This window comes from Gallinula chloropus, assembly GCF_964237585.1.
Source record: "Gallinula chloropus genome assembly, chromosome: 1".
In the NCBI taxonomy this organism is placed as follows: domain Eukaryota; kingdom Metazoa; phylum Chordata; class Aves; order Gruiformes; family Rallidae; genus Gallinula; species Gallinula chloropus.
In genome coordinates, this window is record NC_140085.1 from 50,136,566 (window position 1) to 50,149,348 (window position 12,783).

Genomic DNA, 12,783 nt, shown 5'->3' on the forward strand with positions numbered 1-12,783 from the left:
TAACCTGGACATTTTCTACACTTACGTGAAAGAAGGGGGCAAAATATTCAAGTGACCTGAGATTCAAGAACAGGGGTGAGTAGTAGCAACACTTCTAACCCTGCACTGATTGTAATTAAATGATTATTCAAAAGGGAAGGAAAGGCAAAGGTAACCAAAGGCATTTAGAGTGCAAACTTCACCACTAAGCTGAAGATGCACTTCAAAGTTACCCTGTGTCTGATTTTCATTCAAATGCAGGACATGTGAAATACTTCACTATCCTCTGAAACAGGGATCCATCTTAAAGCCAACACGCACAGAACCTAAGATTTAATCTAAGAATAAACCTGACAACAACTTCATAAAGCACAAACATTTACATAAGTAATAACAATAGCTTCAATTTCCTTAAAATTTTATTGATCATACAATATAGGAAGATGGTGGTTCACATTAACATCTTGACTGAGGTTAGCTTGTATTACTTCACCATAATGAAAAGTTTGAAAAAAAAATCACGACCACCTATCTAAATTTTAATAGGACAGACAATTGTGCACACACTCATTGTGGTCATTAGCCAGTAAGGCTTGCTCCCTAGTATTTATATAAAATAATGACTCGAGTACATAAATCAGAAGAAAAGAAAGTCACTGCCACGAGGATTTTACAGCTCAAGTATAAAAGAAGAGACAGGAAATTCATAGAAAAGTATAAAGAAGCAGCACAAAACTAGTCAATATGACTGGAAGTGCTATTAACAGTCTCAAGTCTACCTGTCAAATCTATTCCAGGTTTTACAGAAAAACAGAACTTACGTAAGGATTTAGAGGAAAGTAACTTGGGATCTGCATTAGGCACTCCATTTAAGACAGACAGACAACCTGGGAGATAGCACAGATACTTTCTTGCAAGCTCAGGTGCGTGATGAGGATGTCATCACTGGCTGATAAACTGGCAGACAGCATCTCAACACTGAATATGAGATGACATGTAAGGTGTCGGTACTAGTCTATTAAAGGCCTTGAAAGCGAAAGCATCTAAGTTTTCCTTGGTGCTATAAAGGAAAGGGAGCTAAAGGAGATGCAAAGCAAGAAAAAATGATGGACTGAAAAATGATCTTTGCAGCTTCTTTGCAGTCTGGGTGAATATAAATGAAGCAAAAATACATTTGTCAAAGCCAGAGAAAAGGACAATGCAGTAATAAAGATGTGGGTTGATGACAGCATGGGTGAAAAATTCTGTTAGACAGACAGAAAAGCCCATATCTTAGAATCATGAAGACGACAAAAATCTGCAAGACAGATTCCTTACCACAATGTACTGAATATATTCTTATAGCTCAGCTATGTCAACAAAATGATAACTTACTTAAACTGAAAATTTGGACTAAATCTAATACCTAACAGTCAAACAAGTATAAGTCCAACGCTTTTATTAGCTTATATTCAGTTTGACAGCTGCATCTAGTCACTGAAGTCCTGTTTCCTTACAAATCGTTCAGATATCCTGTACATGACAGCATTAAACTTAACAGCCATATTTTAAATTAATATTTTTAATTCTAAATATACTTAAAATCATGTTTTAATATTTTATCACAACATCAGCAGCCATTCACATCTCAGGTATTCAGGAGAATTTTGGAATTATGGCTGTAATTAGGAAAATTAATAAGTCAAAGTCTAAGACATGCTGATAAATAAAAAGCTCTTCGTTACTGGCATCTTTAATTACTTAAGCATAGATAGTAGAAATTTAATTTCAGATTTTGCATTCACATTTCTCACATTGAAAAAAAATCAATATTAAACTTAACACTGTTTTCTTTTTTTAATCTGATTCTAGTGTGGAACCAGTGAATTAATACAGAACATTTATACCATCACAGAAATATCATAAACCAAGAATGACCCATTCAATCCTATGAGACATCACATCAGTAAAAAAAGAAAATCTGAGCCAGGATTAAAAAGTTCTTCCATGTACCATCTGCCCATTGCATCCTCTGTTCCCTCGCGTGTGAAGTTAAAAGCATGAATTAGAGCAGTGGAGCTACCCTAACTAGCTTTCTGCACCTGGATTTATGCAGCACCCTATGTAGGTAAGGTGGATTCTCTAGACTGGGAACCATGAGAGAGAATGTTACTGTAACTAAACACGATCAATCTTCTCAGCAGTATTAACCTTTGTACTATATGTGCACGTGAAATGTTTAAAATTACTGTCCTAAAACAGCAGTTTTACTGCTATCAAAAGGTGACCCTCGGAAATTTCAAAGTTGTGTGTAAAAATTTTTGGCCTCATTATACAGCACTGCATCACATTGCTCATTACATTGCCCAGCATATTTCAAAATGGGATCAAGATTTACTGGAAAGGTTACTGAGTGAGCAGGACAGCATGTTACCAACTACAAACTCTTAGCAAAAAGAAAAAAAGGTCGACATTTTACCCCTCCTCAACTTTCTAAAATATTTTTTTTTTCTCTTGGGACACTACAGATTGAAATAGTCCTCCTTCAGTCACATTGTACTCTATTTTACAGTAGTCAGACAAGAATAATTGCTAAGGACATGGACACGTGACATGGAATTATCTGTGGAAGGTCAAATACTCTCGATTTACATATAAAGCATCATCCTCCTCACCTGTCTACTGCTAAAATTTATGCTAAGCTGTGAATCTCATGTTTCTGAGGAGGTCTACATTGATATCAAACTGGTGGCAGTAAGAACAATAACTTGTTCAAACACAACTTCAATCATGGCTCAATTATCCTCTTATAGTGAGAAAACTATTCTGTTAATTTCTTTCAAACGTGAAAAATATGGGACTAGCAGGAACACAGTTTTATATGCTTCTGTTACAAGTTTACATCTATGTGATTATTTACATACATATATATAGTATATACATTATTATTTGAACATCTGGAGACCTGAATTGGTTTCTTCTATTTCCCTCATCAAGATTTATTTTATTTGATGTAAAAATACTTAAATCTACAAATGTAAACCAAACATCAAGCAGTTTTTAGGTTTTATCACACAGTCCAGCCAGCCTGAGTCCTTTCATTACAAAAATCTTTCTCTGCTACACAATACAGAAAAAACCCAAACCAAGGGCCACACACACGCTATCTCTACTAAGGAACTATTATCACACACAGCTGAATATCTGGTATACAATCCAGTTAGTTTGTTCATATGAGGAAGAGTAAACACCACATACTTCTACTCACTGCTTAGGCTGCAACAAGACATACTTAAGAGAATAGAAATAAAGATCTTAAGAGCTAAAGTTATATCATTGTTCAGTCTGCAACATTACTAACAATATACCTCATCAAATAAGTAAAGAAGTATTGCAAAACTGAGTCCTGTAAAACTGAAGTTTCAAAACCCGCTTATTGTCTCAAATGGCATATCACCACTTCTGGGGAAATTATTCTGCCTTATAATTCCTGAAAGAAGTCAAACAGACATGTGAAAGAAAAGCGTGGGTATTCACAGCTAGTACAAAAGAACCAGACACTCCAATTAGGGGAGACTTGACTTATCGGTGTCACGTGCGTAGAAACAAATGCAATGTGCACTCCATGCAAGGGAAATGACTGGATGTATGTTTGAGGGTTCTTTCTTGATATAGGCTACAGAACACAAAATTTCAGTACAAAATATACTATGGCCATAATTGCTCAATAATGAGAATTCAACACAATAAAGAGTACTCCAACAACACACTGAACTTCCCAAATTTCCAAGGTATTTTAAAGGCCTATTACTTGAGCTACTGCTTTGAATACTAGGCAATGGTCTACAGTTATTATTAACAAAATAGACTTCATTCTTACCCGTGGGAGAGAAGTATTATTTGGAGAATTGATAACACTTTAGTTTAGTCATTTTAAAAGGTCACATTACACAATAGAGAAGGGCAAGCCTTTTAGTGATAACATATGATAGTGATAAAACTATCATTAGTCTACAGAGCCTCAAAATTACTAATAGCATTTCTATATGGTAAGCAACCTCAAGCAGTCTGATAAATGTGTTCCAGTGTGTTCCTGATTTATATACTTTATAGCCTAGCTAGTTGAGGCAATTAAACCATAAAGAAATACCTTAATTATTCATCTGAATATATGTAAAAACAAAAAACCAAATCTTCATAGTACCATATACATTGGGATTATTATTTACTTTAAACATAGTTGTAGTACATATGGTAGAGTAGAACATTTTTATGAGCTTGAGTGTGGGAAAACAACAGGAAAAAATTAGCAGGGAAGATTAACAGTGAACAGTTTTAGTTGAGAGGGACGGCTTCCAAAATTAAAGTTATTTTTGACAAAATACCATAAATTGAGAAAATCTGACAGCGTTAGCAGGTAGTATAAATTAAAGTTGTTATGTTGTGCCCTTAGGTATTTATTTATTGGAAAGATAGGCAACAACAGATAAGTTATCTGGATAAATCTTTTTATGAAGAAAGATGAAATAGATTGAAATGATACACAAAGTTACACAATGGTTCATTTGTACAGGGCAAGAGAGTTCAGTCAGCTGCAGAGAAAATAAGCTGGTAACGGGCCATTTCCCCAGGGCAGGCGATGGTGTGGGCTTTGCTGCATGGTTTGTTTACAGGCAGCCTGTAAACAGGACTTTAATGCCTTTCAGGCACTGCATGTGTATCATAGGGAAAAATTCAATATAAAATTTTCCTATGAAAGTGAACTGTCACCAGTTCAAAAACATAACTGAACTTCTACAAGGGTATGCAAATGATTCTCCTATTTACCATATTCAAATCCCATTCCAAACAGCTCCCTGATATGCTCTTTGCTGGAAAAATCTAAGGTTTTGAAATGCAGGGACCTGAAGTAAATACTCTGACAGACCTTTTACTTCCCACTGAAGCTCAGGCTCCTTATTTTAAAAGGCTGCTTGCCTAGCTTTTTTGAAAGAATGAACATCACCTTGTTATGAGTGTGCTGTTATATTATACAGATGAGAAATTATAAGTAACTCCAGTGATGCATATAAGATGAAAAAAAATCCAGTTACCTTTTCAGAAAATCTCTTTGTGAAATACCAAGGCTTTATTTGTAACAGCATCTCCAGAGATCATCTACTCAAAGTCTGCCTCAGTTAAAACAGTTGGTTTTTTTTTTTTTTCCCTCTCAGGGTGGACAGAGAAAATACATCTCCTACTGCTTATAGTCCATCACTTCACAACTAACAGTCTTGGAGCAACACTAACAGCCAGTCAGACACTGTCAGTCATGCTGCAACTGCAACTATTTTGTCATGAATTCATCTACAAGTAACACTAGGAAGCTAAATTTAATAAATACCACCCTGTGCTTGAAAAATTTCCTCTTCACTTACCTGAAAATCTTTCTCTTCCAGGATCTCTTTCCTCCACTTGACAAGGAAGGCAGCACAGACGTACAAGTGGAAGTGAGAGAAACCCTCTGGCTCAGACTAGAAAAAATAAAAATATATCGTCATTTCAATACACAAATGATACTTTTGATCACCAGATACACCAGGTGTATTTTTATGGCATTCACTACTAACTACAAATGTCAGCTAAATGTCTCTTCATAACACAAACACAGATGCATTTCATCTATGCCAAATTCATTTGATACTAGTAGCTTTTGAAATGATTAATTCTGCTACAGGAAAATACCAAGCATTTAAAAAATATACACTTTGGTCCATGTTAGACTAAATTAGAAGTTTTTATGAAAGGAAAATATCTACTCCTCGTAACACAAAGTATTTACAACTCAGATTTGTATTCATATCTGCAGCTTTCTGTTCTAGTTCTAGTCAGCAGATTCAGTCACTTTGCAGGAGTCCCCCAAGAAATTAAGATTGTAAGTATACCTAAGAGCTTAGAAAAATTTGTGATCCTACTTTTAAAAGACTTCACTAAGTTTTCTTGTATTACCAAATTAATCTTAGATTTTATTTTCTATACCACTGAGAAAATAATGACGATATTTAATTATCAATGTGATGACTGTGAACTACTGCTACTTAAAATCTCATTAAAAGAACATTTTAAAATAATAATTAGAAAATAAGCTACATAATCTGAAAAATATAGGGATACTTATATCCTGATATTTAAATAATTTATAAGATCTAATGTAGAACCTTAAAAGTATAGCAAATCTTCTTCATATTCTCTCCTGGTCCTTTCAAAACTGCAGTTTACTCTTTAGAAATACACAGTGCTCTGCTCAAGTAACATGAACTGACAGATCATCCTGTACACCAAATTAGTAAGCCAAGAAAAGAAGTAACGCTGATTATTTGTAGGGAAGTGATAAGTTAAAAAATGTAGCTGGAACTGAAATTAGGAGTTAGTTAATTTTGGAACCAGAAAACAAAGATTCTGATTATACCATGATGTGGTATATTTCCTACTTGAGAAAAACACTGTTCTTAAATAACATGACTTGAATAACATTGTAAAATCCCGAGGCAGCCAAAGCATATGGTGATTTCAACTAGACTTCTCTCTAGAGTTTGTCTTAATCAGAAAAATCAAAGTAAAGTCCAATTTACAAAATTAACGTTAGACTTCTACTGAATCATGTACTCACTACTGTCCTTCTGAAAAAAAATCCATGTCTTTTACTTTAGTGTTGGCATTTCTCTTGGGATGGAAAGTTAACATATAAAAGCACAATATGGTATCTCAGGAAGACATACTTGCAAGCAAGGTGCTGCTACCCATTATCATATCAGATAATCTGGCAGTATATAAATAATCAGAAACAACTCTCACAAAATGCAGAAAGCCAATTCTAAGAAAACAATCCTCTTCCTATTTTACTGTATAAATAAATTCACAGAAAATGCAGGGTTTTTTTTAATTCACCCTTTGTTAATCTTTTATAACATTTTGATCTCTACAATGAAAAAAAATATTTTACAAAAATTGAGTATAGAAACAGTACTTGTGATAGATTTTTTCTCAGCACTGAACTGCAACTTAATGAGATTTTTTAAAAAATGTCCTTTGAATCAGTATCCTTTAAACATACATGAAAAATTTCTACTCTTTTGGACTACAGAACATAAACTCATAAAAGTGACATTTCTTCAAATTTGGAAGGCAACCAGTAGTAATGCCCAATGAAAATAGACTGCATTTAAGTACATCAACATGTTTTCCAGAAGTCCACTCCGAAGTATGTGCTGTCACCAGTGAAGACATTCTGATGCTCTGAGAACCCTCTCAGTTCACCATTACCTCGTGAACTATGACCTATGTTTAAATCTACTTCAAGAACTGGTAACTGAAGATCACGGCACCAGCCTGAGCATTTGCAGTCAAACAGAAAAGCAAGGAAGGGGAAAAATTATGGTTACAGGATGGAGGAAAAAAATAAAGCTGGATTGAGATTGTTTACCAGATAAAGAAAATACAGAAATACTGCTGAGGGTAGACTAAGAAAGGGGAAGACTATTTTTGCAGATGAAGTAGGAAGACTGAGTAGTCTGCAGTCTGGAAACTTTCATTTAAAACAATAACTATTCATCATGATATTTTATGCATTAGATTATTTGTAATCCTACCTGAAAATAATAAAGGTTTCTATTTCTTTAATTACATGACATGAGTGAGAACGAGAGAACTGAAAGGAACTTGGTTTGGTATTAACATATAGTAATGTTCCTTTCTTCTCCCTACTCCTCCAACGTTATATAAGGGAAGAAGGGCGCAGGATTAAAGAAATCTGTATGAAAGCAGCATTTTAACTTTCAAAGTAAATTTGTAGTAGCTTTTGGAGAAATTGTTTATTTTGCTCTCTCTTGCATTGACTCACAAAATAAAATCTCAGAGAAAATAGGTGATTGGAGCATTCTTTTTTCTGATAATAACCTAAGATTCTGATTTTAAGCCAAATAATTCTTTCTATTATCACATTGTAAAGAAAATTCTCCATAGCCAGAAAGTCAAAATAGGTGGCTTAAAAAACAATTAGAAGTAAAAAAAACCCACAGAACTGCAATGCTGGTCACTGAAAACATTTTTGAGGAATTACAGAAAAAATATCTGCAAAGATATGAGAATCCGCAACTTTTTATTGAAGATTTTTCTGTTCACCTGTTGTTCCCCCAATACAATTTTCTTCAGCTCTTTTAAATGAAACCAAATAGGTTTAAATATGCAATTCATTAGAGAAAAAATGCATATCCCCCTATAGATTTAAAAATTCATCATGCTTCAGAAATAAGTCTAGCCTACAAAGTATTTCCAATGGATAGTTTTAGACAGTTTTGGAAATTGGGTAAAACAGCTAATGCATAATTGCCTTTTCTAACACCTGCTACCTATTATACTTTTTCATTTGTAGCTTTTGAAGTTACAAACAGTTTGATCTCTAAATGTACAGAAATCCAGGCTACCAGCTAAAAGCTATTTAAAACCAAATATAAACAATGACCTTGATTTAAATATTTTAGCAAAAGATCTCAAGACAGATGTACAACCTTCCAGAAGACTTATTCTGAACATATTACAGACGGCTCAGAGCACATTATCTAAGAACCATCTGTCATTATCAATAAAAATCATTTAGATTGTTAACATCACAAATATCCCATTGCCCTGCAAATGCTGGATCTCCTCTGCAGCTGAAATGAAAGACATTCTTTATAATGCACTTCCCAAACTTCTTGAATTAGACAGTCACTGAAAGAATGCAAATTTTGTTGTATGACTAGACTGATTATCGTCTAGTCAACAATTAGTCTAAACCTGCCTCCCATACCTGGCTACTTCAGCATTTAGGGAGGGTAATACCTCATGGTATTATATTTGCTGATAGAGTAACTACAAACCGTGATTATTTTTTAAGTACTCAGAATGATTAAATCTATGAAACTGTGCCAGGGTTAGGTATTAAACCACCACATTTCACAAGCAAATAATGGCTCAGACACAGACTTCCAAACACTACATGATTACAGATGAATAAACCAACCTTAGGCAACTCAGTTTTTACTATATTACAATGAAGCAGATAATTCAGTTGTAAGTAATTTTTCCAAAATATATCCAAGCAATCTGTGGCAGAAAAAGAGAAAGAAGCCAGTGCAGTGGAATATGCTGGCTGCTCCTCCAAGATTTGCCTCTCCCATCACCCAGAAGCCTCGACTTCCTAGGTATAGATTCAATCCACTGTCAAAATTAAGACTCAGAGTCACAGTCTGAGAAGCAATACAGCACAAACACACCATGGAGAGGTCCATCAGAGTAACTATGCTGCTACCAGGAATGACCAACTGCAGATGACTAGAAGTACCTCCCCCGAATATTTCTCCAACTTTCAGTGATTTCATTATCAGAGATGTCCTTACACAAGATGTAGAATATGCCCATTTGTTAGCTGCTAATGCAGTTGTCATGTATCACTTCTTACTCACTTTCTTCAGTCCCTTCACCTTTCTTCCTCTTTCACAGACTATACATTTTTGGTCTACTGAGCCATTCCTCATATACTAGTCCCACCACTATTTCTCAGCCTTCTTAAGCATACTTTCTTGTAATTTCTGGTTTTGAAACATATTTCAAACCATACATAGCATGTAAAATGCTGAGAGAACATAACATATAGCTATTTGTTCTCCTTTCCATTCTCAGTAATTCCTGGCCTTTGATTTTCTTTCTTTTTCTTTCTTGATTGCTACTGAGCTGATATTTTTCTCTGGTACTTGAGTGTAGAAAGCTGACTTGAAACCCATAGTTGTACAGGTAAAGTTAGGATTATTCCAAACACACATGCACGATACAACTTTCTATTTGCACACATGGAATTTCACCTGTTATTTACTGCCTGGTTGCTTACAGCAACACGAAGTCCTACTTTGAATAACACAGCATTGGCAACAAACTTTGTTATTTCACTCCTGTATCTAATCACTTCAGCAGCAAACAGCTAACGCCTCATCACAAAGAAGTGCATGTGAATTCCTTTAATTTCAAAACCTGCCTGCTTATATCTACCATCTGTTTTCTATCTTTCAGACAGTTGTTATACATACAAGGGCACTCCCTTTAGTTCCACAGTGCTAACTGTTAGTGAAGAACCTTTCTTCACTGTTTTCAGCAATATCAATAGGCTACATCATGCTTGTATATGTATTCTTGGCTCTTAAACCTTTGAAAGGTATCAGTTATCACTACAAACATCAAAACAACATGCCTAAAATGTCATATTTACTCATGGTAAAATAATAAGATTAAGTATAGAAAACACTATATTCAAGTCATAGAATCACAGGATGGTTTGGAAATTATCTCAAAGATCATCAAGTTCCAATCCCCTGCCATAGGCAGGGACACCCTCCACTAAAGCAGGTTGCCCACTGCCCCATCCAACCTGGCCTTGAACACTGTCATCTCCAACCTCTCTGGGCAACCTGTTACAGTACCTCACCACCCCCACAGGGAAGAATTTTCTCCTAATAGGGAATCTAAATATGCCCTCCTCTAGTTTAAAGACTTTACTTCTTGTCCTATCACTCCATGCCCTTGTAAACAGTCCTTCTCTAGCTTTCCTGTAGGCTTCCTTCGGGGACTGGGAGGTTGCCATAAGGTCTCCCCAGAGTCATCCCTTCTCCAGCCTGAGTCACCTAAATCTTGTCTTTCTACAAGAGACTGTAATAGTTCAAGTATTGCAACGATTTTTCTTGTACAGAGCAGCCTACCTATAGATGTAGGATCATAACCTTCCACCTGCCTGCCTGCTAGTTTTACAGTCAGATACATAACAAAATTTAAATTATTGTGGTGTTAAAAATTTAGATTTCATCTTGATACATTAAGAAGTATTTTACAGCTATACAGAAAAATACATATTAAAATCATTTATTTTTGTTGAGTTAGCATATTTTGTATTATATTTTACCATTGTTTTTGTTTCATCATGACTAATTCCAAGAGGATGATCCTAAAAGCGGTAAGTGACGAAAAACACTTGTCTAAACTGAGCCTAATCCGATAATAAACACAGCAACAAAGTGGGATCATTGGTGCTTAAAAAAACCCACCCTCAAAACAAAAAAACAAACTTACAGGTAATGTCTGTAAGCAACTGTTTCAAATGTAAACATCCATCAATTAATATGAAAATGTATGGGCTCGTTTGATCTTTGCATTAAAAATAAATCTGATGCAAATACATTTCATAGCACTTTAAAATCTGTAATGGAAACTAATTTTTTCAGGTCATAAACTAGAAGTAAGAAAGCTAGAAGTATCTGGCTCAGCAAAAACACCATGCAAAAATTAGTATTTCAACCCTTAGTGCTCGCTGTAAATCCTTTACAGAAGAGCTATTAAAAAAACCAAAAAGCCTTTAGAACTGTGTTTACATTTCTTATTTCTTCTAGATATGATAAAAAAATATTTATCTTACAATCTTCTATTAGGTTTGGCAGATTTATGTTGAAAACTAGGTGAAGATCAGTTTTCATAACAATTTAGTAGTTGGTCTCTGCTCTAGTCAACCAGAACTTGGCAAGAGTTCCGAAAAGATGACTTGCAATATAAATTTCTGCTGCAAAATCCCACCACAAGGAACACAGCCCACTGCTGGATTTTTTTGGATCAATGATTTGCCCTGTTAGAATGTTCCATATGGCCTGCAAAATTCATTGTAAGACTATTAATCAGTGTCACATGTATATGGAGGCTATTGATAATTACTATTTACTTGATTAATCCAGTACCCCATTAATCATTAAGTTTTAAGAAGCATCTTTCATATAACTTTCCACATCAGTTTGCGGAGTTTAAATTACTATCTTCTCCACTTGTTAATATGTCCAATTCAAACAGAATAAAAAATAGGTAACTTGAAGTGTGGGATTGACTTTTTTGTCCTAGATTTTCCACAATTAAACTGTGGTGAAAAAGCCTGTTTCTCATTTGGTTAATTTAAAAAAATTATCATGAAGTTTTTTAAGAGCTCATTGTGATTAGGAAGACAAGTGGATTCTCATTCAATGAGGTATCTTCAAATCTAATACCGAAATGTGTTTTTCTTTTGTAGCTATTTATCTCCTCGTGGGTGGTGGCGTGTTACCTGGATATAGAGAAAAGGTGCTAGATGTCAGCAAGGGAATAGAGCTTCCTGTGAAACTCCCATTAGTCCCTTCTTGATAAATTGGGTATTTACAGAAGGAAGTGGAATAAGGCGGCTTTCTTTGAGAATGCCTTCAATACAAATGCAAGGTGACACTGAACGCTACACAAGGAGAACAATTACATCTTACAACACTTATTTCCAACATTACTTTGAAAAGAACCTAGATATACAAGGGAAAATTATGCATAGCGAAACTATCAGAAAGTTTATTCATTCTTTTCACTGTGATTTCCCATGTTAATAAGCCTCTTCTCACTTGCATTTCATCATTTCCATTCATTGCACCTTTGAATTTCTACATAGCACAAGTCAAACAACTTCCATTTTACCTACTAGCCATGGCTAGGCAAAACATGGCCAGAACAGGGACGTGGCAATGTAGGTATGAATTCTACCAGTGATAATTCAATGCCATTTCAGCTAACAACAAACAATGTAATGGTGAGGGATAAGATACAAACACCCAATCCAATATACATATTTATGGTTCCTCTAGTAAAAAACTCAAACAAACAAACTTTCATCAAGTTTTTCTTCTGTGTAAGTATTTAAGATCAAAAACTGCTAGCTTGTTTGGAGGTGAGAACAGCAGAGCCGGCAGGAAGAACTAATGGAAA

At 34.9% G+C, this 12,783-nt stretch overlaps 1 protein-coding gene across 1 annotated transcript in view; it reads right to left on the reverse strand.

The window, feature by feature from the left end:
• Nucleotides 1–12,783, reverse strand: part of TBC1D22A (TBC1 domain family member 22A) — a 173,729-nt gene that overhangs the window by 27,211 nt on the left and 133,735 nt on the right. The window contains exon 12 of the mRNA XM_084278381.1: nt 5,376–5,471. Coding sequence (XP_084134507.1) covers nt 5,376–5,471 — 96 coding nt within the window. The remainder of the gene's footprint in view (nt 1–5,375; nt 5,472–12,783) is intronic.